General features: G+C 35.4%; 1 protein-coding gene across 2 annotated transcripts; it reads right to left on the bottom strand.

The window, feature by feature from the left end:
* LOC149708829 (medium-chain acyl-CoA ligase ACSF2, mitochondrial-like) lies at positions 1 to 27,148 on the bottom strand. 2 transcript variants are annotated; one of them, XM_089864327.1, is made up of 16 exons: positions 27,014 to 27,148; positions 26,595 to 26,736; positions 7,721 to 8,057; positions 6,037 to 6,090; positions 5,856 to 5,974; positions 5,341 to 5,388; positions 5,162 to 5,279; positions 5,007 to 5,102; positions 4,800 to 4,948; positions 2,571 to 2,662; positions 2,383 to 2,459; positions 2,213 to 2,320; positions 1,540 to 1,688; positions 1,175 to 1,316; positions 307 to 417; positions 1 to 234 (listed from the first exon to the last, which is right to left on the bottom strand). In XM_089864327.1, exons 2-16 carry the CDS (start codon positions 26,666 to 26,668, stop codon positions 109 to 111), a joined length of 1,800 nt encoding a protein of 599 aa, XP_089720453.1. In that variant the 5' UTR covers positions 26,669 to 26,736; positions 27,014 to 27,148; the 3' UTR covers positions 1 to 108. The 2 variants fall into 2 exon arrangements, with proteins under 2 accessions (XP_089720453.1, XP_089720452.1); XM_089864326.1 differs by lacking the exon at positions 27,014 to 27,148 and having other exon boundaries at positions 26,595 to 26,781.

Here is a 27,148-nt window from a genome sequence, read left to right as displayed (position 1 = left end):
TTTTATCATCCCACAAATTAATAACGAGAATAAAGAAGTGTTTATATCATTATGAAAAATTGAGAATACATACAAATATTATTATAGCGTTTCTATAGTGAAAGACATTTATTCTTCAACTTTGAGTCTCTTAATAGACTCTTCCTTCATTCGGAATTTCTGTACTTTTCCAGTGACAGTTTTAGGAAAAAAGTCGGTGAAAATAATGTACTTTGGGATTTTGAAATAACTTATCTGAAATCAATTTAAATTGTAATTCCTGAAATGCCTGAAAACATTTAAAATATTTGGTAATAATTATCGTACCTTTCCTTTACAAAAGGTTTTTATGTCATCCTCAACAAGTTGAGAACCGGCTTTTAAAGAAATCCAAGCACATAGTTCTTCTCCAAGCCTTTTATCGGGTACTCCGATTACCTAGTATAAAAGATCATAGTTATAGTATAATTCTAGCGTGTACATTTCGAACAGATTTGAAAATATTCTTTTCCTCTAAATCTTATGAAAGCCATAAAATATTTATCGCAAGCGTAGCTTTAGATAATTTTGTTGGCTTTGCCCTAGCTGTTTAATTGCTTTGGTTTTGTAAATGTGCTTGAGTTTAAAAATTAAGAAAAATACTAATGTTTAGAATCTTCACGCTACTATGTAATTTGGTCGCGTTTATTTTTCAAAGAATAATTTTGTTTTCGTTATAGTGTTTACAATTGTATTATACTTTATTACTACAAGTGATGTATAGATAGTAGTATGAAAGACGATTATCGATGTAATATTACATATGAAGAAATGCAAATGAATGAAGCCGAGTATTTTGGTATTTGCCCCTCCCTTAAATTTTAATATAGCAGAAAATCAGGAGCATTTATGCAATCACGTGACTAAAACTGACGTGCCTGATCGAGTTTAATGTTCACCTTCAATAGGTTTCTGCATTCGGAGATATGGCAGGCGGCATATTCTCAAGTACTATAGTATGTATAAATTAGCTTACACCGCATCATAATGATTGACCAATCACCACTTTGCTTATTATAAACTAGTAGAATCCACCCACCACAAAAATATGAACTGGAAACGTTACCCATACTCAACTGCGACCACCAGATAAAGGGAAAATGACCGGGCGAGGGAAAACACTCATACAGCAACACAAGCTTGAATAAAATCTTACGTGAACATCCGAGACTGCTGGATGAGTTAAAAGAAATTCTTCGACTTCACGAGGGTAAATGTTCTCTCCTCCTCGGATAACCATCTCCTTTATGCGACCAACTATGTGTAGAAATCCGTTTTCATCCATTCTGCCAAGATCGCTAAGGAACAAAGTAATTATTGTTTTGATAAGATTCTTAAATTTCATTTTTTGGGGCAAATATTTTCGTAACTAAATTACGTCGACTCCATGACACTTTCCGCTTAGTTTGAAGCAGAGAACACATCGGAAAGTTCCTTTATATTTATTGTTTTTTACCACATTCGGGGCTTTATAATTGTTACTTTAAATTATTTAAGGCATTGCTAGTAAACTTTCCTTACCCAGTATGATACCATTTATCGGCCGTCATGGTTTCTTTAGTCTTTTCAATATCCTCCCAGTATCCAAGGAACGTGGCGTGTCCACGAAGGCAAACCTCACCCTGGTCATTTACCGGCACAACTCGACCTTGGCTATCGATTACTTTTACCTATAATTGCAACACCATCAGATAAGCTCTTTGAATTGCTAAAATGCAGTTTATAAGTGAACGCAGAAGTAGAATAAGGGACTAGAAGTATTGAGGTAACCAAATTCTTCACTTGGCGAAAGTGAATATTCTTGATAACATACAAACGGTTGGCCCTCTGGTAATGGTTTCTGAGTTTTCCCTCCAAAACGTGAGACGCTCGCGGCGGTAGACGGCCGAACTAGATTGAAGCACCCGCGTCCGTGTTCCGCGGCTTTAGGATGAGGAGAAGGGGGGTTGTAAATGTTTTTAGAACTCGATCAATTTTTTTTCTCTCTAGTGTAGGCGCGATGGAAGCGGCATAAAATCCTCAAATTTGTTCACTAGTGCCATGATCTATTACCAATGCTAGAGCTCTTTACTTCTAGTATCATCCTACTTCTGGTAAACGTCATAACTCTAACGTTGTTCAGGTATTAGATAACTGTTATACGCTTCTACTAGGAAATTTCATATTTTAATATAATAATTTTCAAATAACCTACTTCTATATAATCCAGTGGTCGTCCAACGGTAGTGACTTTCCTGTCTTCTGGATCTTCGCTCGCTGTTAGGGTACAAACAGGACTGGTTTCCGTACAACCATATGGTATCTACAGTGTTATTAATATTCATTGGTTTAGAGTAGTAAGAGAATCAGTAAAGAATATCATACCATTATATCTTTTATTCCAAACTTTTCCTTCACATTTTTGATAAGATTTACTGGACAATTGGCACCTGACATCACTCCTGCAAATACACGTAGTAAGAAATTTGATAGAGGGCATGTTATAAGATTCATAAATCTACAGGAAACATGGTATGAGGAGTAGTAGCTTAAGCTTGAGAAAAGCCTCTTACCATTTATTAGACTTGAACAGTCAGAGTCTGGGAATGAAGGATTTTCCAGCATGTCAACGTACATCGTTGGCGTGCCGTAGACAATGGTACATCTATGGGAATTTTTTAAACAATGAAGAAAATTAAGACTCTTTTACTATTCCCGAAATTGACATTGATCTTTTAAGCTACTTTTTGGTAAGAAATTTAAGTAATACCAAAAGTAATATAAGAAACCTCCCTTCGGGAGGAAAGTATACAAAGGCGAATTTTTCCCGATACATCCTCGTACCGCGAATGTCCGCGCGCACTTATACGGCCGTAAACAAAGTTTAAAAAATAGGGCCGTGCCGCGTAGAGCGTAGGAATACATTCTCTGATCTCGCGATTGCGTCGGCTGCTTAAGTTAAGGCAATTTCACAGACTCATTTTAATTTTAAACTCTTCCAATGAAATAATTCATGCAGCATTTTTAGATTTTGATGATAATCAATCATTAATAAACAGGCAGTGACTCGATTATAGGATTTTCATAGGTATTTGCATAAAATTTGATTTAAACCCTTACCTTGCCAAGGTATATCACTAACACTATACATAGATAGATTTTAAAATGGTGTTATTATCTATCTCGAAATTTTGTTCTTGTATTCATCATTTTCATCTTCTTGGCTTCACAACAAACTAGATTTTCGTTTCGAAATAACCGTATGTGAATATTTATTAGCAAAATCAAGAATCTTCTTAGAAGATTCTTCTATTTCTTTACAACAGACAGCTAAGCAGACTACACTAGTTTGAAGCGCTTTTTCCTCTTTCCTTTTCCAACGACCATATCAGAGGACTAAGATCTACCGTACCTTGTCCATGAGCAATAGAGTCTGAATATGGTATTTGGTGGTTCGAGGATGTCTCGCGTGTTTTAACGTTATGCCTATGGCGTCTTGTATACTTCCCTCCCGTAGGGAGGTTTCTTATATTACTTCTGGTAATACTAGTAACCAAGTTTTGAAGATTAGCACATGCAAACTTTAATTCACAGTTTCGCAAATGGATGAGAGAATATTTTTTTCCCAAAGAAATGGCCTTAATCTATCTTTTAATTCGGGCAAACACGTTAATTTTCTTGCGCAATAAACTAAAAATTCCTGATTGGCTGAAGCAATAGAAAAGGGGACTAGGTTGACTGACACATTAAAGGGAAATGTAGGGACAAATACGAAGCTGATTAGGCTCCACACTTTTTGAGTTTCTTCATAAGGGACATTAGAGCGATGAGATTTCCTAAATGTTACTACCCATTCCTGTTAAAACCCTTAAAAAATAATTGACTTATACCAGAAGTAATATAAGAAACCTCCCTACGGGAGGGAAGTATACAAGACGCCATAGGCATAACGTTAAAACACGCGAGACATCCTCGAACCACCAAATACCATATTCAGACTCTATTGCTCATGGACAAGGTACGGTAGATCTTAGTCCTCTGATATGGTCGTTGGAAAAGGAAAGAGGAAAAAGCGCTTCAAACTAGTGTAGTCTGCTTAGCTGTCTGTTGTAAAGAAATAGAAGAATCTTCTAAGAAGATTCTTGATTTTGCTAATAAATATTCACATACGGTTATTTCGAAACGAAAATCTAGTTTGTTGTGAAGCCAAGAAGAAGATGAAAATTATGAATACAAGAAAAAAATTTCGAGATAGATAATAACACCATTTTAAAATCTATCTATGTATAGTGTTAGTGATATACCTTGGCAAGGTAAGGGTTTAAAATCAAATTTTATGCAAATACCTATGAAAATCCTATAATCGAGTCACTGCCTGTTTATTAATGATTGATTATCATCAAAATCTAAAAATGCTGCATGAATTATTTCATTGGAAGAGTTTAAAATTAAAATGAGTCTGTGAAATTGCCTTAACTTAAGCAGCCGACGCAATCGCGAGATCAGAGAATGTATTCCTACGCTCTACGCGGCACGGCCCTATTTTTTAAACTTTGTTTACGGCCGTATAAGTGCGCGCGGACATTCGCGGTACGAGGATGTATCGGGAAAAATTCGCCTTTGTATACTTTCCTCCCGAAGGGAGGTTTCTTATATTACTTTTGCTTATACGAAGTTCAGTATCGCCTTTGAATTACTCATTTTGCAAAAGCTCCTAGTAAATACCATAAAACTAAATATGAGTATCTTTCCACCCGTTTCAGGCAAAAAATATTTTATCTTGAATATCTAAAGTCGCTTACTTTTCCGCTTCAATTGCTTTAAGGCAAGCTAGTGCGTCAAACCTCGGCGAAGGAAGGACGGTTACACCTCGATAAATAACACTAGTCAGAGTGCCAACGACACATCCGAAGCAATGATATAATGGCACTGGCAGGCAGATAACAGGACGCTGAAATATAACTATTATTAATCCCTTAATTCAGTGCAGAATGTGTGCTTCATCATACGTTTTTCCCAAATCCTAAACGATTACCGACAAAAAATGCGTTATTTGCAATGTTAAAGTGCGTGAGAGTGGCTCCTTTCGGGTTTCCGGTAGTACCCTAAAAGATAAAGTTGTCCATATGACATTTAAACACAAATTATTAAAAATAATAAATACCGATGTAAACTGTATGTTTACAGCATCATCAAATTGAACTGATTCAGAAATATTTTTTAAAGTCTTCATATCCGCTGGTGTAACGGAATTAACTACGTCGTCGTACAAAACCGTTCCTCTAGAAATCACGTGATTTTAGAAGAAGTTGAAGTCCATAATAAACCTCAGTACAAACTTACGGTTTTCTGGTTTTGCTATTCAAAATTATTCTTCGGAGATGTGGTAAACTGTAATAAAAGAAACAGATTATTTATTATACTTGTTTCTATTTTTATTGGCTGCGTGCCCATAGTTAACGATTTTGACTATTTTTCTTCTAAATATTTTAAATCGATTAATATCAACTTTTGCAGAGGGGTTTATTAATATCAGTTATCACATCATGGTTTTTTAAAAAGCCATCATTGTAAATATAAGTGGATGATAGTTATTTTTAATAGATTCCTCTGAAAATTTTAAGACTTAGCTTCATATTGGAGTATTAAAAAAATTGCTAGAATTTACTACACTCCGTTCTGCAGTTCATTTTTCTATTAGGTATATACTAAGCCTTTGACAGCGCCTAATTAGGCGTCGCTTTACGAGTATTTATGACGTTTCAGTGCGTCACTTCATGACAAGCTCTCAGTAACCAGTGGCAAACTTACGGAACATATCTTATAAACTTATGATATTAAATATTTAAAAATCTCACTTTTTCAGATTGAGAAGCTCCCCCTTGCTCTTTTCAAGATCTGGTGATACACTATTCAGAAGTTCATAGTAATCTTGGTTATGAATTTTCTCATCTGTTATCACAGCAGAGCAGCCCACCTGAAAGGCGTATTACTTAAGAAAATAATTCAAGTAAAATATAATTTTACGTTTCAGTTTACATTATTCAAACAGAATTCCAGCTCTTTCTTTTGGTACGCTGGATTAACAATTACCTGTTGAAAAGAATAACATAAATTAGTAGGTTTTGGGTTTCTTCACAAAAGTCCTTATTCCATCAAAACCTCTTCCATGATATTCAACGTATAAATACTTCTTTTTAAATGTTTGTTATAAATTTTAAGGCTTAACACGCATTGATAAATCTAGAACTACTACAGCTAAAACCGAAGCAAATACTTGCTTTCTAGGATAACGTACCCTACAAGGTTTTTAAGGGTGTTTCTGATAAGTCCGCCATAAATTAAGGCTGTGTTCTTTGGCCCAGACTGAGTGAAAAGTGTCAAAGAACATATGACCAGTGTTAGTTTAATGTTAAAGGCACAGTATTATAAATGCAAGGGGAAAAAAAGGGTGGGTAGGAATTTTTATCTCTCTCTCTAAATTTGACGCATGCGCGCAGACACCGCGGCGAGTGACAGAGCCAGCCCCGGAGAGAGACTAGTTAGCCACGAAGCGAACCAACCCACCTGTTCACATTACTACTCCCTCTCAAGTCTCTCCTCCCTGATATGACCTAACACATTTAGTTTCGGAGGTAAGGGCCCTTAAACATTGTACCCTAAAACAAGGAAATTGGCACAAATTTGGAGTAGGACATATCAGCCTGCCCATCCAGTTTAGACAATTTCAGTAGCTTCCAATTTAAGAACGTTAATGAGCCTTTTTCTTCCAAAACTGCCTAAGCTGGTAAGTGAAAGTAGTTCAATGTGTAATAGCAAAAGAGTTTCCAGATAATATTTATTTTGTTAGTACCAAGTTAACATCGTAATTTAGAGGTATTGATCAAAATGTCTACCTTTGTTATTAATTAACAAATGTAACAATCTTATGTAAATAAATAAATTGAATTTTATTGAATTAATATACACGTGTGCCTGTCTTTCGAATGATTCTAGAATATGTTAAAAAATTCTTGAGGTGTTTCGGATTGTTTCACACCATTAAATTATTCATCTACGCAAGTATCCACAAGGGCTTCACTCTTGTACACCTGAACGAAAATGAATTCGATCTACTTTTACATTACCAGCATAAGCACACATCTACCTTTAAAAGTACACTTCTGCTAGATAAGGCTCATTAGCATTCTTAGATTTGAGGGTATTGAAATTTTCTAACGGGATGGGCAGGCTGGTATGCCAATTTACTTGTTTTAGGGACCAATGCTTGTATCAATGGCACTAATAGTTATACCCGAATAGTAGTAGTATTAGCAAAGGCAAATGGAACTAACGGAAAATAGAAAGTAAGTATCGCCTTGGCAACGTGTGATTTACGACGCCTTGCAGCCATGAATAAATATTCCCCCTCACCAGTATTTCATTAGAAGTAAATGTATTGTTTTAGGGAAAGCGATAGTTCGTGAACGATGTGTCATAGTTATGAACTAGACCACCTTCTTAAAATACAAGTTGCATTTTCTCACGAGAATTATTTATGATTAACGGGAAAATTATATATTTCTATAACGTTTGAAAACGGTTCAAAAAAGTACAGTGTAAGCGCGGCTTAAATGGACCATTTTAAATTTTGGAATGTTTATAAAATTGTTCCCAAAATATCAAAATCTATCAAAAGTTGGTATGTAGAAATAATTTAAAGTTTAATGAAGTAAGTCCTTACCAAGATCATTCCAGCTTTGGCCGTTGCAAATTGTGTGACCACCCATTGGAAAGTGTTGGAGCCCCACATTCCTACACGGTCTCCTGGTTTGAGACCGAGTGCCAGAAGACCAGCGGCTAACAAATCAACATCCTGATTGAACTCGCTATACGTCTTTCTGATATTTTGGTGGCGCACAACCAGAGCTATCCTGTTCCCATCTTCCGCAGCTGCTGCTTCTAGTAGGCGACCCAGGGGCTGGTTAATCAGTTTTAGATTGCTGGGCGTAAATGCGTGGCTTGGTTGATGTAAGAATCGCTTCTCTTTTAAGCCGTTGATAAGGTCATTGTTTCCAATACTATAAAATGAATAACGTAGGAGGATATTTATTCACTTCAATTTCTGAATATAATACCAATCTCTATTTGTATGTGTAAAAGTTAATTCCATATCCATATTAATATATTAAATAAGAAGGTTATTGTGTGTCTTTATGTATGCTAAGTGTTCGCGGCAAAAAAACAAAATAAATTTAAAAATCACCCTCATAAAGTGCAGATAGCCAAAAACTTTCTTTACAGAACAGTGTTGACATAATATATTGAAATACAAATCCATATTATTATTATAAATGTTAAAGTAACTCTGGCACGTTTTCAAGGCTAAACCGCTGAATTGATTTTATTGAAATTTAATATGTAGGTAGCTTCAATCCATTCCCGAGGAAGGACAAAGGTTGCGTTGTTTATAAAATATTACCCTCTTAAAGTGAAGATACCCAAAAACTTCGCAAACAGAATTTATATACGTGGATTTTTAGTCACATCTTATGATGAATATCTACAACGAGACTATTAGTTTGACCAGCCCTGTAGTAGTAGCCACAGTCCCGCCTTGGGCATTTACAAATTTTACGATCGTCGAAAGAAAATTTTTAATTTTAATTAACGTTACAGTTCACAGGTGGAGTTTTGAACTTAATTCAAGGAAGAAATTTTAACTTTTCTACAGATGCCTGTTGAAAAATGAATGCGCAGATGAGGAGACCTATATCTTCTTCAGTCACCCCCCCCCTCACCCACCTCTCAAAACTTGAACCGAGCAATGGCTAGGTTCCCCCTTCTTTCTTTTTCTACTGCCTCTATAGACGCGTGCTTTGACTATTATGCTCTATTGTTGTCTTTTTAGCAACTTTGTATCGATGCGACTAATAGTTTTAAAGAATAGTAGTGGTAAAACAAGGGCGCCCAACAACGATCCAAGGCGATACATTGTCTCGCATACCCTTTTAAGTTACGAATATAGACACATAAACTTAAATGTGACCCAATTCAATACTTGCGTGATGCAGTGACCAGTCTGGGAAAAAGCACACTTCCAAAACCAGTTTATTAATTGCTTGGACTAGTTTTTAAATTCAAGAAGTGGGGTTACTGCTCCTCTGGAAAATCTATTGGAGAACCGGAGCCTCCGAGATATCTAGGCCCATGCATGTAGCGAAGCGAGAATATTTTTTTGACTAATTTAGTTCGCCGTGTTTTCCCGCTTGGTGGCGCTTTTAGCACCGTAAAATAAACAAGTTCAGCCTCATGACCCCGTCGACTGCTACAATATTAGGGCAAGGTATAGACGTAGAGCGATGAAGCCGAGGTCGCGGAATTTCCGAAGACCTTTATTAAACAATCATTCCAAAGAAGTAAAGGATAAAAATGTTAAGGTTAAAAAAATTAAAGGTTTTGAAGGGCTAAAAAATCCTCTAATGGTATATGAAAACTGTGAATTAGCAACTTCAAGAAGTTTTGTTTTACTAAAAAACAACGATGTTAAAATCTCATATTACTTTTTTGTCCATACAATCTAACCAATAGATTCAATAAAAATGAATAGCCCGTAAAAATTACGTTAATTTAAAGGTGCAACCTTTAATTTCATCGATAATTTATGGAAGACCCCGGTCGCAATGGTCATTAAAGCGCCACCTCGTACACACAAAGGGTAAAAATATTTCCTCTATGAAACTGGATATTTCCCCACGTAAAAATCGACATGCATAGGCCTAGATATCTCGGAGGCTCCGGGAGAACAAAGGCTGGAACCAGTACGGTGACCAGTTTATTAATTTGGACACAAGGGGGGGGGGTCACTGGTCCCAAGGACTAGTTTAAAATGTATTCCTTTTTCCCAGACTGGTCACTGGTAGTGACCACGACACTATTAGGTGGGACTTTTAGTTTAGCATACATTTTTTCTCTTTCCGTAAAGCGTAGAAAATCAACACAATGAGAAATAAAACCTTTTCAGCAACAAATTCAGAATTTCGTTTGCCAAAAAACTAAATTCATGAACGTACTGGTCAATTGAAGACGTTCCCGGTGTCTATATAATTTATAATTCAACCTAACCATGCCTAATCGGCCCCCCAGTGAGGGAAGGCTTGCTATGTATATATGCATATGAAAACTGGTTGTGAAGTCGTAAGACTGGTGGAAGAAAGGGACTATCAAACAATGCAAAATTCTTCATTTCCGGGACGAGTTTAAAATTGATTCCACACAAACTATTATAAGGTTCGATTCACAATTCTTTTTAGAACCCGAGTTTATACTAAACTTCAAAACCGTCCTCGTGGCACGACTTTTGAACTATCAAAGCTTTCACTTTTATCAATCCCCTTTACGATTACAATATCCATGTTATCGCGTGAACTGCCAATGTATGTGAATCACACTAAATAACTAAAGAACCAACTGGGTGTCAGCGCATTATTCCGTTGGTTATTACATAACTACACGAATTTGAAAACGAATTGAAGTAACGGAAATGGGGAAGCAAGTATTGCGTTGGTGACATGTGATTCGTATTGCCTGGAAGCCAAAGAAAAAAATATTCCCCCCTGACAATCACAGGTATACTAGGCGATATTTGACTAGAAGTAAAGTTATTGAAGTATATTTAGGAGGACGGCGAGAATACGTAAACGATGTCGCGTAATTATGGGCTAGACGGTCTTGTTGTAATCAGAGTTTGGTTTAGAGATTTGGCTTTTGAAAACAACGGCTACCGGAAACGTTTCAAAACACCTGCCAAATCGAGGTTTTTGACTCCGTACCTCAGCAAAATGCACTCGAAAGAGACAACGGTTGTGGAAATTATAAATACAAACATAAACATAAGTAATAATTTTTCTCCTATAATTAAAGTCGCGGAACTCATCTATGCACGAAAAAAATATCGCTTACACACATGACATTGTTTGCTTTTAGAATTTCTCCTCGATCAGAAGTGTTTTAATGCCCATTTTAGGTTCGAAACTGTCAAACAAAGACCAGCTATATCTATTCAAAACAAAGTCCTGACTGACTTATTATGTAAACCCCCAAAACTAGCGATTTTTTTAAAATTTAAGACCGGCTTTGGAAGTTTCGGGGTTCAATTTGCAGTCATCTTTTAATATATCCCGGTGGACTGACGCGCAGCTCCGGGTGCCTTTAATGGTAGTATATGAGTGTTTATTGGATAAATTTATCTTGAATTTTCGACATAAGTACCATAATTACCCCTGATAAGTAAAACACGCCCGTTAGACTAATGTATCCGGCATTTTCACCCAAAAAACGAAGAAGGCGGCCTCTTGCAGTCATTTGAAACTGCAAATCGTTCACGGAGGCTCATATTCAGATATCTTGTAGGCCACGGACCAGTGTTGGTGTAATGGCGGCCTTCAAGCGCGCTAGTATAGGTTTAGGGTTGTAATTTAAACAATATTTCTGTCGCGACATATATTAAGCAATGATGGATAACGGTACTAATACATCAATTTATGTAGGTTAAATAACAATAATGATTAACACTTACGATATTTGTGGCTTGTGCCCATTAATGCAGCAGACGAAACCTTTATGTTTACTTACTCAAAATTATGACTAAGTATCTAAGAATTCTATACCTTTACCGAGATTCTAAGTCAGACTTCGGGGAAGCTAGTGGCACCCTTAGAAACGTCTCCCATTGGCTAAAGAAGTCGGGACAAAAATAGCCGCACGGCGTCGCATATACCTAACTTGTATAGATCGCAGATGAACATGCTGGTTACATTAATCCAACGAGCGTGTTTTACTTATCAGGGGTAATTATGGTACTTATGGTTTCGATATGTATAGTTTTTTCTTTCTTTTTTTGGCATATGTACCTTTATTTTATTCTTGTTAATCTCTAATGTATATTTTAAAATAGACCTACTGATATTTTAATAGACTGTTTTCCTTTTATATGAACAATAAGTACTACTTTAAACAATTGATAACTACAATTTTTTACGATAACGTGCCAATAAATGTGTAAACGTTACGGTTTAATAAGCAATCAATTTGTACCAAATGACCCTTTAAGTCTCTATGCTCCAATTCATTATTACAAATAATAGCGTAACCTTGGCAGTACTGAAAGGCGAAATATTTTACATTTATTTTCGGGATAAAGATGGAAGTGTTAACATTTAAGCTCAGTTACTTTGTAACGAAAGTCAATGCCTATTATCAAAAACGGATTTATGTAAGAAGAACGTTGAACGTAGCAAATTCACTACCCATCCTCGCATACTTTATTGAGAAACTTAGTCTGCTTATATTTTGACTCCACCCACAAATTCTGTATATAGCAATTTCGAAAACAAATTTAAAAACGAAAATAGAGATAAGAATGACATTTACGATCTCTAGAAGTCGCTATATACAGAATTTGTGGGTGGAGTCAAAATATAAGCAGACGAAGTTTCTCAATAAAGTATGCGAGGATGGTACTAGAGGCTAAAGCTACGATCCGACGTTCTTAGTACATAAATCCGTTTTTGCTATTATTGACAGCACCCTTTTTAAATAAGTAGCATTACACATAAAATATAAGAACATAATAAATATTATCATTTTTAACATAAAAATAACCCATTGAGCTTAGCGTAATTTTTATAATAATTCGAAGAGACTGTGAGGTCAATTGTTTTTCGGGTTTGGATTCGCTAGCACTACGTCCAATGCCATCGAAAAGAATTCTGGCGAAGTGAATACCGAGCATTGAGACTAACAATGGACCGACCGTGCCGATTTTCGAATCTCCGCTGGGGTAAAAGATGGAAGGGTTCTAGCTAACTGAAAGCCGTGCCCTTGTCCCTGTGGTATTTGCTACTCTTATGACAGTAATCAAATGGTCTATGACGGCTCTAGGTTTTAAAACCACAATGCTAATATTTTTATTCTTAAAAAATTAGGATTTAAGTAATATCAATAGTAGCGCAGAGCTAAATTCAGAACATTTATTTTTCTGGTCTAAAACAATAACATTCGTTTCCATGTTCTTATGAAAGAATAATAGGTAATTCTTCTAACAGCAGAACATAATGGATCCCTCAAACATTCACAGCAAGAGCAGAGATTAGTCCCCTGCCTGTCTTGTCCCCTTCGTTTTGGCCCCACCCTATTTCTATTCTATGCCAGAAAATTAGAAGGCTTTGAGTTATTACGCAATTGAAATGACGTGTTTGCGCAAATATATGCCAAGCCAATCGCTTTCAATCATTTCAAACTAAAGGATCCTATATAGTAAGACGACCATTTCTAATTATTTTTTGGTAAGGTATAATTATAACTATTTCCTTGATCATTAACCTTGAATTGAAAGTGATTAAAAGTTTTTCAAGCGACTACTTTATAAATTGTCTTAAGAATAATTAGACCTTGGAAAAAAAACACTTGTACAGTAGCTTAGGGAAATTTTTCAATAATTTTGTAAACAAAAAATAAGCTTGTGTATACTTATGAGAAGAATTCCAGTTCGGTTTATTGTACCTTAAAAGAAAGGGCCACCACTTTTGCTTTTGATTTTCAAATCAGAGATCATGATACGAGGGGCTAAAATTTGCCAGTTGTTTGTGTTTCTGAATTAACTTTAGTAGATCATAAATTTAAAACGAAATTAAAAATTGAAAGTTGTGGCGCAATGAGTTTTATTTAAAAGAAAAAAAGAATCCAAGGTTCCACGTGATTTGGCAATTTATTCTTCAACGATGTTTCGTGGTCACGTGATGGCTGTATTGCTGTATAGAAAGGTAGACAATACACGCCCCAAAGTGTAAGATTGGAGATTATTTTTGATGGATGCAGCATTAACCGCATTTTGCTAAGACATTAAAAACAACAAAATAGACGAGGGAAAAAAATTAATATATATCGAGTTAGGAGAGTACAGGGATATGAGTTTGAGTCTCATTATACATCAGTGGAGCTGTAAAAGTCCGACTTCCAGCGAAAAGGGTTCTAGCGTACTGAAAACCGAGCACCGAGACTAACAATGAAGCGACCGTGCCGATTTTCGAAGCCCCGCTAGGTCAAAAGATGGAAGGGTTCTCGCTAAATAAATTGCCAAATCACGTAGAACCTTGCGTTCTTTTTTTCTTTAAATAAAACTCAATGGCGCCACATCTTTCAATTTTTAATTTGGTTTTAAATTTAAGATCAACTAAAATTAATTCAGAAACACAAACAACTGGCAAATTTTAGCCCCTCGTATCATGATCTCTGATTTGAAAATCAAAAGAAAAAGTAGTGGCCCTTTCTTTTAAGGTACAATAAACCGATCTGGAAATTCTTCTCATAAGTATACACAAGTTTTTTTTTGTTTACAAAATTATTGAAAAATTCCCCTAAGCTACTTGGCAAGTGTTTTTTTCCAAGGTCTAATTATTCGTAAGACAATTTATAAAGTAGTCGCTTGAAAAACTTTTAATCACTTTCAATTCAAGATTAATGATCAAGGAAATAGTTATAATTATACCTTACCAGTAAAATAATTAGAAATGGTCGTCTTACTATATAGGATCCTTTAGTTTGAAATGATTGAAAGCAATTGGCGGGGTATATATTTGCGCAAACACGTCATTTCAATTGCGTAATAACTCAAAGCCTTCTAATTTTCAGGCATAGAAAAGAACAAGACGGCCCAAGGGCTCGTAATAGTAGCCATATCGTACGAGTGAATAGCCCCTCTATACCCTACCCTAACGAGTGGATAACCCCTCTATACCTTACCCCAATGAGTGAATAGCGCTATCTTTTTCAATGCTTAAATGATTTACCGTGCATAAAATCAGAGTGAATAGCCCCTCGATTCCCTACTCTAAACAGTGATTAAATTATAACCGTATAAATTTACTTATGCTGTAATTCTAATATTCCGGCGAATCGAAGAACAGATAATTTTTAGTGATAATCCCCTCGATGAGTTTACAACATAGACTTATGCCGATGCACACTTATCGCATCTTATAAATTCTAACAAGGACTTATGCCCAGAAACTTTTGAAAGAGAAAGTTTAGTTATAGTGATTACGCATTTTAGTCATTATCCCCTCGAATTACCTTTAGCAATGCTGAAATGATCAGACGCATAACGCCCATTTAACACTGTTAGCTCTATCTAAACCCACATTTGAATTAACCGCCAAAACGTTCCAGTCAAACATAACATAGATGACGATAGCTACCGAACGAGAACGAAACACATGAGGAGCGAGGTAGGAAACGGGGAAAATCGTTATCTATTTAATTAGCACACACATAAAAAAAATAAATATAAAAACCCCAAACATACAAATTCATAAGTATCCGACCCCAAAGATAAAAATTCAAAAGTTTCCGACCCCACAGATTAAGAGGTACCCCACCCCACATCACCCCGACATTTTAGAGATAAGAATAAATAATAAAAAACTCGACGTTTCTACCGAGTCTCTATGGTTGAGTGGGTAGAATGTTTGTCTACCACGCCAGCGGCGCGGGTTCGAATCCCGGGTCTGACCTGAAAAACTTTTAATTAAAATTAAATCTCTAACCGAGCCCAGTAACCCCTATGGGTGGGTTGTGGTAATATAAAGTTCCTTTTAAGCTAAAATCTGACGATAACGAAGCGACAACCCCGGCCACTACTACTACTACTACTACTACTACTACTACTACTACTACGACGACGGCTCGGGACAAACTAAGAGCCTATCGTATACTACGATATGGCTAAAAAGGGTGGGGCCAAAACGAAGGGGACAAGACAGGCAGGGGACTAATCTCTGCTCTAGCTGTGAACGTTTGAGGGATCCATTATGTTCTGCTGTTAGATGAATTACCTATTATTCTTTCATAAGAACATGAAAACGAATGTTATTGTTTTAGATCAGAAAAATAAATGTTCTGAATTTAGCTCTGCGCTACTATTAGTATTACTTCAATCCTAAAATACTAGCATTGTGGTTTTAAAACCTAGAGTCATCATAGACCATTTGATTATTGCCATAAGAGTAGCAAACACCACATTGACAGGGCCGCCATCGGAGGTGTTTTCCCTCGCACCAAAAAGCACCGTTAGAGGCCTCCCGCGTGTTGTGACAGGGGCTTCTTCTGGTGTTGCCTAATGCCAATCTTAATGAACTAAGTCTATATAAATTCAAAACCAAGGAAATGGATATAAAAAGATCATCATAAGTTAATAGGGATGAACCGGTACCGATACCATATCGGTATCGGCACCGATACTCGGGGTTTCCCGATAGTATCGGATCGGTTGGTTCGATACCGATACTAAACCGATACTCGTTTGACACGCGTTATATGGCGTTACATGACATTTTTAGGTCTTTTAGTAATCAATAATATCTCATTTCTTTGAATTTCAATCTTGACGAGTTCTCATTTATATAAAAAGTACCTGAAATCAGTTTATCTAACAACTAATAAGCGAAAATCTTTCTTAGTACGCGCCTACTACTCTAGGGATGAACCGATACCATATCGGTATCGGTTGAAGTATCGGGTTTTGGATCATAGTGAGTAAATATCGGTATCGGTTCATGTTTGTACCGGTATCGATCGGTATCGGGTTAAGCCTGGTATCGGCCATCTCTATAAGTTATACTAAATAACAGGCTAATTTAACGTTAAGTGCACACAACGCCCACACTCTTCCTAAAAGGTCCAAAGTGTTGGGTTCCGGTTGAATTAAATATTTAGAAAACCTTAATAATAACAAAATTTATTCTGATCTAAAATTGCTTGATTCTGTTGATGTAAATTTGAAATACAAACAAAACTTTCATTAAAAATCCATTAATATTTCAACAATTTGCACATGTCCTATAAGAAATTTTTCTTATTTCCGGCCCTGAACCTGCCTATTGGGGTACGTGGGACCAGGCTTGGAAATAAGGTTTATTTCTGATATAGTCCTCCGGACCAGTGACCCCTGATGTCTTAAATATGAAACTGGTCCCGGGACCAGTGACCCTTCCCCAATTTATTTTTCTGCTGGTCCCAGGACTTGTGGTCGTTCTCTCTTCTAAAAAAATCTCTCTCGGCTTATGGTTGTATACACAACTGGACTCCAGGAGTCGAAATTTATGTTAAAATGAAAATAATTAAAGAGGTCCCCTTATCAATTTTTAATAAAAGTAGGAATTAATAAACTAGTCATTGGGACCAGTGACCCTCGCGTTTTGAATAAAAAAAGTGGTCCAAGCTATTAATAAACTGGTTTTTGACCTGTAAACCTGTCTTATTTCCTAGCCTGCGTGGGACACTTTTGAAAACATTGTGACGGACGGACAGCTACCAAGTTTATCAAGCGATGGCGTCGCCATCTCGAAGCCCAGATAAGAAATGTATAAAAACATGTATTCTTGAAATCAGTCAAATTTACCGCCTTTTCTTTTAGTTACCTTAGCTGCACCGGGAAAGCGCCATAAGCGCGTGATATTCTAGAGGGCCGGTAGGCCCTTCTAGATAAGATCCCACACCCTCCCGTAATGTTAAATGAAAATTCACAGATTTTCGCCGATTTTCCCATAGGAATAACATGGGGTTTTTGGTGCTCCTGCACATCGAATCATTTAAAAACTAAAGCGAAGTTACGTTTCGGAATACTTTCAAATTAACAAGTAACTATTCAAAGTGTGCCTTTTTCAAGTTTCATCAAAATTAATTAAGTCTAAGTATGTTAATTTAATTAAAAATGTAAGTACCTTAAAAGATTATGCTACAGCAGACGACGCTAATTGTTCATAACTCTACAGTAGACGACGCTAATTTGCCATTTCACCGCCTTGAAACTTGAACTTGATATTTTTCAATAAATATAACACTATATTTATTAAAAATTTCTCTGGCGAGTCTAATTTTCGTTTAATTATGTGTCTCGGTTGAAATTCCATACTTAAGATACCTTTTTAATTTATATTTTAGTTGTTAGTTTCGACCAAGGCTTAAGTTGCTAAACTTAGGCCATGGATTTATAATAGAAGCTTAAGCTTCATGGATATTTCACTGTAGCCTTCAGTAAGGCATTTTGATTTTAAACACATTTATGTCATAAAAATTCGGGCGGGTGGGGACTGGGGGCTGATGACGTAGAAATTGAGGAAAACTTTTTTCTTTTGGCGCGCGTTCGCGCGCGCTTTTCTAAAAATAATTTCGCGCGCGCTATTAAAAATTAGAACTCGATCACGTGAAAAACTTCTACCCCCCTCTGAATTTGCCTCAAATTCTACGTCACAAACGCGCGTGCCAGGCTGGTACTATTTCAGACGAGGAATAAATGTTGTGCGCGTTTTAAGGTGAGTGAAATATCAAGGAAGCGTAAGCTTCTGTTATAAATCCATGCTTAGGCAGACAATTGAGTGAGTCTATACTCTATGCAATGGGTGATTGTAAAAGCTTGAAGGATAGATGGATCAGTGTTGGAAATAAGGATTTTTTAAAACTGGACCTGTGGCCTAGGTATTTTAATTAAAATAACTGGCCATGGTGCCACTCACTGTAAACGTACAAGGGCAGTGAACGCAATGTCATGGATAATTGCAATCGTAAAGTGGACTGTAAAAGATACGGCTTTGATAGTTTAAAAATCGTGGCAGGATGGTGGTTTTGAAGTTGACTATAAAGCTCGGGTTCTAAAACGAATTGTGAGCCGTATCTTATAAGAATTAGTAGAAGTGTAGAACCATTTTTAACCTCGTCCTAGAAGTGAAAAATTTCTCATTTCATGCAAAAAAGTGTTTTATAATAGCTTAATACAAATGCAGACTGAAGGAACAGATATTATATAAAAAAGGACTTGGTTTGCCCAAGCCTAAAAAACAAAACGATAAGAGTTTTTCCAGTTGACTGAAGCGCGGATATTTTATTTTTCTATATAATTTTAAAGACAATCCGTATTTTACTACTCTTTAGAATTTAATTCAATCTCCTGATTTTACTGGTAATGGATTTATTTCCTATAAATTAATTGAAATAAAACATTACTTATCTCAGATTTTTCAACAACAATTCCATTTTCGTAAAATTTTATCATGAAAAATCTGAGATAAGTAATTTTTTATTTCAATTAATTAATAGGAAATAAATCCATTACCAGTAAAATCAGGAGATTGAATTAAATTCTAAAGAGTAGTAAAATACGGATTGTCTTTAAAATTATATAGAAAAATAAAATATCCGCGCTTCAGTCAACTGGAAAAACTCTTATCGTTTTGTCCTTTAGGCTTGGGCAAACCAAGTCCTTTTTTATATAATAGTTAATTGGGTCTTATATCCTAGCGGATGAAAGGCCACTCTAGTGATACTTTTCTCAACTCAATGCGTTTTATAATCAAAAACTTAATCTTGTAATTAAAGAATAATACGTTTCTATCAGCAGCGCAATGATAATAATAATCGTGTAGTTTCAGACCAATATGTTACTTTTAACAGCGATGAACTGGTTTACAAGCAAAACGTTAATATTTCCATCTAACATTATTAGGGCAGGTTTAAACCATTAAAATATTATAATAAGGGAAATTTAAACCATTTCTAGTTTTTGGAATTTATAATAATACGAAACTGGTTTATGCAAGTACTATTGCGGTTCTTAAACATTACTGTAATGGTTAAAGCTAGATAAAGTAATGGTTTAAACCTAAACCATTGAAATCCAAACCAAAATGATCTAAAATGAAAATGTTCTACAATTAATCCATCAGATTTCAAAATGGTTTCAATTTAAGGCTGCCAGGGTTTGGGTTTTGGACAAAAAGTATACCTGTATTTTTTACAAACACTTTGAAGGTATAATTAAATGCCACATATATATATAACATAAGAAAAAAATTTGACCATTTCAATTAGAAATACATATTTGTTATTGAAATAGAAATGAGCCGCAGGTGCACTAAATTAACCACTATTATAGTAAGTTTCCATAAGCCATAAGTACGATGTGGCTTCATTATGGGTTTGGCCTTTTTGTTCACGATAATTTGTTTTGTATCTGTATTTTCCTTTCATCATAAAATTAATGTCTTATTTTCAAACGCGTTATTTTAGCTGACATAAGGACTATGATAACTCGAAAATACCTAGTTCCAATAGCTTTGAAATTAAACTCATCTTTCATGAGTAATTTACTGTTTCTCACGTACATAAGTACCCGTAATAGATTATTTTTCATTAAAGATATATGACATGTTAAAGTTCATCTATAGCAAGGTTTTGATATTTAAATAGTAAGGCTAATAAGTTGATTTTGATATTTTCAAGTTAAAATTATTGAGAAATTGGTTTGCTTGTATGCTTTTCCTTTATGTACAGTCACAATTCGTAAGCAAATTTGATCAAACTTCACGGTTGATATCAGTGAGACCAGAAGTTTATAAGATATGTTCCATAAGTATGACAATACCTATACTTTGCCAGAGACTGAGAGCTAGTTCGAGTACGACGCGAGAATTCAGAATTGGCTACAATCTTTTTGGAGTCCATATTCCAATTTACTCTGTACTACACCTTTGACTGCGACTCATCAGGCTTCGCTTTACGAGAATCTATGACGCCTCACTTACGTCACTTCATAACAAACTCTCAGTTAGCAATGGCAAACTTAAGGAACGTATCTTATGAACTAGAAGAAGGTTTTAAAGTAGTTTGGGGCAAAAAACATGATCCATGCGAATCAAATAAAAATAATGTTTTGACATTGAAATTTCGATTTCAAGGCCACAAGCAATCTATATCTATATAAATCAAAGTCCTGACTGACTGATTGACTGACTGACTGACTGACAGACTGACTGATAATCAACGCCCAGCCCAAACCACTTGCCCTAGAAGGCTGAAAATTTGCAGGAACGATACTCATAAGTAGTAGGCGCGTACTAGGAAAGATTTTTCCAATCCACCGCCATCTTGAAAAATGGCGGCCGGAAATGTAAAAAAATCTTCTCTATGCAACAAAGTCCGCGCGTTTCAACCGATTTCGCAAATATTTAGTACACTGGTTTCCTTTAACCTATAGACGGGCTGAATGGTCTTTCGGGTTCGATTTGTCGCCATCTTTTTAACTGGCGGCCAAAAAATTAGAAACCCTTCTTTGTGGAATAATGCCCGCGTGAAAAGTAATAAAAAATGTTCCCGACGGGCTGACGGGCAACGCCGAGTGTCTTCGGTCTAAGGGTTCTACAAAAATATTAGTCATCAGTGAAAATCTACCCATTCTTTTTATCATTTTGATGGAAGTTCTTAGTAGACGCGAGCGACGCCGCGGGTAACAGCTAGTGCTCTATAAAATTTTACTATTCATATATAAATTAATGGCCTATTCATACTACTATTTTCTTTAAAAAGTTTAAGAGGCGAATTTTTCTTACTCTACATTATTTATTAGTTTTACAGTTAAACTTACCGTTCAATGCTTTCTATCATTATTACTGAAGTGTTTAAATTCAGCAGTTCTATTCCGTTCCGTAATATTCTAAAGTTCAGACTGAAGTAATACGCGATACTCTCGCAACAGTTGCGGTAATGATATCTGCCAAAAATGTATTCCTGCTCGCAAAATAACGAGCTGTACATGTATAATCACCAATATACTCGTCGAGAAATTCAAGGTGTAAATATTGGTAGCAGGTGCCGGAGGTAGTATAATTAGTACCATAAGACTATCATACTCACCATAAGTATGGTTCGATAGACTTTTCTGCGTGAACTTAATTATAGAGCTTGGCATTTTCTATCCATTATCCACAATTGGTGGATAACCGATTATTTATAAAAAAAACGTTGTGGATAAAATACGTTTTAACATGTAAGTTCCCTGAATAATTTTCTTGTAATTAAGGAAAGTATTTTAATTGTTTGTTTGTTTGTTTGTTTGTGTGTTTGTTCTTTATGCCCAGACACATTTTGTTATCGTATTTGACCAAACTACATCGTTGATGTCACAAACTTTTCAGGTATGTGGTTTGGTTCAGTTCCTCAAGGTTGGGTCCTCGAATTCTTAGCCATAAACTAAGCTTGTGAATAAAATATTAACCTAGACCCGGAAGAGTTTTCCTTTATTAATAACCCCTAATCAAACATTGTTTTACTGAAAATGAAAAATTAAAAAAAAAAAGTGCATTATGCTGATATCCTTAGCCATTAACTAAGCTTGTAAATAAAATATTAACCTAGACCCGGAAGAGTTTTTCTTTATGAATAACCCCTAATCAAACATCGTTTTACTGAAAATAGTCCTAATCAAACATCGTTTTACTGAAAAGAGCCCTAATCTAACATCGTTTTACTCAAAATAGCCCTAATCAAACATCGTTTTACTGAAAAGAGCCCTAATCTAACATCTTTTTACTGAAAAGAGCCCTAATCAAACATCTTTTTACTGAAAAGAGCCCTAATTAAACATCGTTTTACTGAAAATAGCCCTAATCAAACATCGTTTTACTGAAAATAGCCCTAATCAAACATCGTTTTACTGAAAATAGCCCTAATCAAACATCGTTTTACTGAAAAGAGCCCTAATCAAACATCGTTTTACTGAAAATAGCCCTAATTAAACATCGTTTTACTGAAAATAGCCCTAATCAAACATCGTTTTACTGAAAATAGAAGTTTAAATAAATGCATTATGCTGGTATTTCATATATAGACTGTGCTGTGTTTATTGTCTACTTTGACTGTAATCTTCATGGTTTTTAGTCCCGTAAAACAGCTTGGCAACGCTGGGTAGGCTTAGATACTCTATTATAAAATATTTTAGAGGTGTTTGCTAGTTGGATATTTACTTTACATGGGCGTCTCCCAAGTGGTGGATTTGTAGTAAATCATCGTCTACTGTAATATCCATCTTTCTACCGTAACCAGACCGAACCATGGAGAAAAATCACAGTAGGCCATGCCTCCTCTATATTGTTCCAGTTTGAGGAAAAAATTGTTTAAATGAAGGTAGCTTAGCAACCTGCTTTATACTACAAGCCCCTACGGCGGAGCTCTACGATGGGGTCATGGTATAACCTAGAAAATGGATTGACATTCCGTTGACCGAATATTAATCTCGAAAACGAAAGTTTTAAAAGTGGTGAAATATACTTAGGTCATGGATTTCACATAGTTTCAACCCCCCCCCCCCCAAAGAAGGACTGATTTTGAACTTTTATTAACTTTTGATGTAGATTTCAAGATGAAACGTGCTCTATACAGTGAGGTATGATTATATTCTACCTCTAAGCTGGGAACTTCTGCCGTCAGATATGCCCAGATATACGCTTCTTTACAGCTCGGCATTATCTATTCTTTATCCAAGTCATTTTTATCTTAATTCGTACTCGGAAATTATCTACTGAAGTTGTATTTTAAATCGTATTATATCCACGTCTTTCTTTTTTATATATATAAATAATTGATTATTAAGTAATTTGCTGATAATAGAGAGTCAAGGCCAAACTATACGATTTTTTGAGTCGGCAAAATTCAAACACGAACAGGAAACGCTCCTTTTAATATAATTTTATTTTCTTGGTTCGGAGCCTCCGAGATACCTATCGCCAAGCGAGAATTTTTTTAAAACTAATTTAGTTCACCATGTTTTCTCGCTTGGGGGCGCTTTTAGTATAGTAAAATAAGCCTCGTGACCCCGTTGACTGCTACAATATTAGGGCAAGGTATAAACGTAGAGCGGTGAAACCGAGGTCGCGGATAGTAAAAAAAACGTTTTAGAAAATTTCGGAAGGCCTTTATTAAACAATCATGCCAAAGATGTAAAGGATAAAAAAAAAGCTAAGGTTTAAAAAATGAAGGGTTATGAAGGAGTAAACAAATTCCTCTTATAGTATAATAAAACTGTGAATTAGCAACTTCAAGAAGTTTTGTTTTACTAAAAAAACAACAATGTTAAAATCTCATAGTTTTGTTGTACACACAATCTAACCAAAAGATTCAATAAAAAGTAAATGGCTCCTAAAACAATTACGTTAATTTAAGGTTGAAACCTTTCTCTTTCATAATTTTTTTATAATTGGCCCCTATAATATCAGCGACAATTTATGGAAGACCCCATTTGCAACTGTAATAAGAGCGCCATCTAGTACAGATATTGGGTGAAAATAGTTCCTCTATGAAACTGGATATTTCCCAACATAAAAATCGACACGCACGGGCCTAGGTATCTCGGAGGCTCCGCTTTGTTGAACCAGTATCGATTGGAAAATAATTGAAGTGGCGGCGCTAGAGTCGCCTCATTTGACTGTTTTAAAGCCAAAAATAAGTGGATGCTTTCTTATATTCTCTCTTAGCCTCCGGGCTGAAACTGAAGCAAGAGCTAAAACGTTTTCTTGTCGTTTCGTCGCGTCTGTATAGCCAAGGCATGACTTCTTACATAAGACGTTTTTAACACTCTAACCTTGATTCTAGAATTACGAACGAGGGGTCGGTCATTCATGAAATCCCGTACGCTACCCGTGAAATCCAACTTAAGAAATCCGAAATCAATGCTGATTTCGAAATAAAATAAAAAATCCGAAATCAGCAACGAAATCAACAAATCAGTAAAGAAATCATAAAATCAGTAAAGAAATCATAAAATCAGAAAAGAAATCATAAAATCAGTAAAGAAATCATAAAATCAGAAAAGAAATCATAAAATCAGTAAAGAAATCTCAAAATCAACAAAGAAATAATAAAATCAGAAGCAAAATCACAAAATCAGTAAAGAAATCGTGAAATCCATTACAAAATTCACGAATCCCAAAATCAAAAGAATCACAAAATCCGACGAAATCACGGGGAAAATCTCAAAATCCGAGGAAATCATGGGAAAAACCTCAAAATACAACGAAATCAAGAGAAATATCCCAAAATCCGTCGAAATCACGGGAAAAATCGCAAAATCCGTTGGATTTTATCAAATTTTGAAATCTAACGAAATCCGAAGAAATCAAATCGGATTTCGAAATCCCGTACACTTTTTCAAAAACGTCCGACCTCTCGATTACGACTCATGGTCACGAAAGCGATGATCTCTGCTGTTATACAGGGTGTGATCTTAAAGTGGGTGTTCTGTGTTCCCATTAAGTACCCGATATAGTAGTTTTTAAGTAAACATCCTAATCAGTCGTGAGATCCAAAATGTATTGCCGATAATTCTAATTTTAAAAGTATGTGCTTAAACCGGCGTATTTTTAGAAACCCTCTACTAATCCAATCATCACCACCGAAAATTGGAGAATAGAAACCAATTATTAAACTCTCAAATAGGTGATATGATATACCATACATAAAGTTTCAGTTGAATATAATATATAGAATTCTAATCCAAATAAAGTTTCTCCTTTAGAACGTTCAGATACACAGGTGATTTTTTACATATGGTGTACGAAAAGCGTGGATAGAATAACCGATGAATGCTATCCTCTTTGCGCGTTAATTAAAATCAGATTGGAGTTTCCGAAAGCTAATGCAGAATATTACATTGGTTAAAAACAATTTGGAATCAGAAAGCTTTAAATTGGCTGCAGATAATAAAAAATAGGGAAAATCTTAGGGGTGTGCGAATACCGCTTTTTGGGTATCGAACCGGTTACCGAAAATTTGAGTCGAAAATACAGTATTCTATAACCTTCATTCTAAAGGCCATCGTTTAAAGGTGTTATAGGCATGACTTTTTAAGTTAAATTAGCAATATCTTTCAGTTTTTAACTTAAATATAAGGAGCCATCCCTTCAATCACAAAATAAAAACTTGAAAACGGTTCCCTTAGGACTGATGCCATATTACATTGACGTCTCTGAATGGTAAGAAGATCCCACTGTGCTTCGGTCCTACCAATCTTTTGGAACATTTAATATATCATAAACTTTTAAAATAAGTAAAGTCAATTTGGTCTAATATGCACCAAACGTATGTTGCAGCGTATGATTTCAATAAAGGTATTCCATTTTTTGGGCTATATTGAAGATCTGCCTAACCCACATTACAATATCTGAAGTTTCATTTGCATTACTATGGGAGCTTTTGTTATTACGTTTTCATCTCAATTTAGGAATGGCTATAGCTCCAACGTTTCATGTGAAGAAACCTTTAACGTGTGAAGTTTACAATTTCTTTTAAATTTACTTATATTAATCTGTTTTTCTCTTTACACAATCAATAAAAATTTCTAAGTCAATCATTAACTCTAAGATAACCACGAGCTTATACCCTTACATAATTTATTACATCATATTGAGCTGGAATCGACAGGGTGGAACCAATCAGTCGAACACTTATTTTGACTAATATGTGGTTGCTTTACCGACGTAAATAAAATCTTTGGGATAAATGTCAGACCTATGACACTCGTCTAAATCTATAAATAAGGACTGATCTGATTTCATAATTAGCACACAGGCATTCAACTGAATTGTTGGTTTGATCTGTTTAACCATGACTATTTTGCAAATCTTCCTGTTCAAGGCAGATATTCTGAACATACTTATAGCGCCACCAAATAAACGTTGAACTCTATTCTAATCGTTTCATGAAAATACAGTAGTACTCAATAACTATAAACTTACCGTTTAAAGAGAATAACGTCGCAAGAACGTAATTTTCTACTAAAAATCCTCATTTTGAACACTATTTCTTTCATGATGCAGGGCTTCAAAATATCCTTCTTCACTCACTCACAAACCGAACTGTACTTTGAAATTTCTGTAACTATAAATAAATGTAGTTATTGACGTTAAGAGTTCTACTGCCGAAATGCCGACACTCAATATTGTCAAAGATAATAATTTAAAAAAAGAAGAAGCGCCCATGAAAGCCAGTATGATAAGCGAAGTGACTAGCGAAGCGTAAGAAAATTATTAGTGTACTTTTACACTTGATAAACTGTATATTAAACGATAAAATACAGGGTGTTGTATTTTCAAGGGTGCCTAGACTAAGCCTTTGTTACATAAGGAGGACTGATTGCACTGAGGACACATATTACCGATCTTGACAATTTTTAAGATGCCATTGTTATTCCATTTTAATTATAATTGATTTGAAGTTAATATTGAAGAAACTATTGATTTTTATATTGTATTTAATTTAACCGACATATTTAAAGCCATTATAGAATACT

Source organism: Phalangium opilio, unplaced genomic scaffold, assembly GCF_054372755.1.
Source record: "Phalangium opilio isolate 3A_F unplaced genomic scaffold, DU_Popi_V2 ptg000013l_1, whole genome shotgun sequence".
In the NCBI taxonomy this organism is placed as follows: Eukaryota; Metazoa; Arthropoda; class Arachnida; order Opiliones; family Phalangiidae; genus Phalangium; species Phalangium opilio.
The sequence above is the reverse complement of the archived record's forward strand: the minus strand, read 5'-3'. Positions and strand labels throughout refer to the sequence as shown.

What these genes read in the sequence shown, in the direction of transcription:
- LOC149708829 (XM_089864327.1), bottom strand. Translation starts at nt 26,668, where the DNA reads ATGAAAGAAATAGTGTTCAAAATGAGGATTTTTAGTAGAAAATTACGT. An exon ending in GACGTTATTCTCTTTAAACG is followed by an intron (nt 8,058 to 26,594) that starts GTAAGTTTATAG and finishes TTCATTTTATAG; the next exon opens with TATTGGAAACAATGACCTTA. An exon ending in AATAGCAAAACCAGAAAACC is followed by an intron (nt 5,280 to 5,340) that starts GTAAGTTTGTAC and finishes CGTGATTTCTAG; the next exon opens with AGGAACGGTTTTGTACGACG.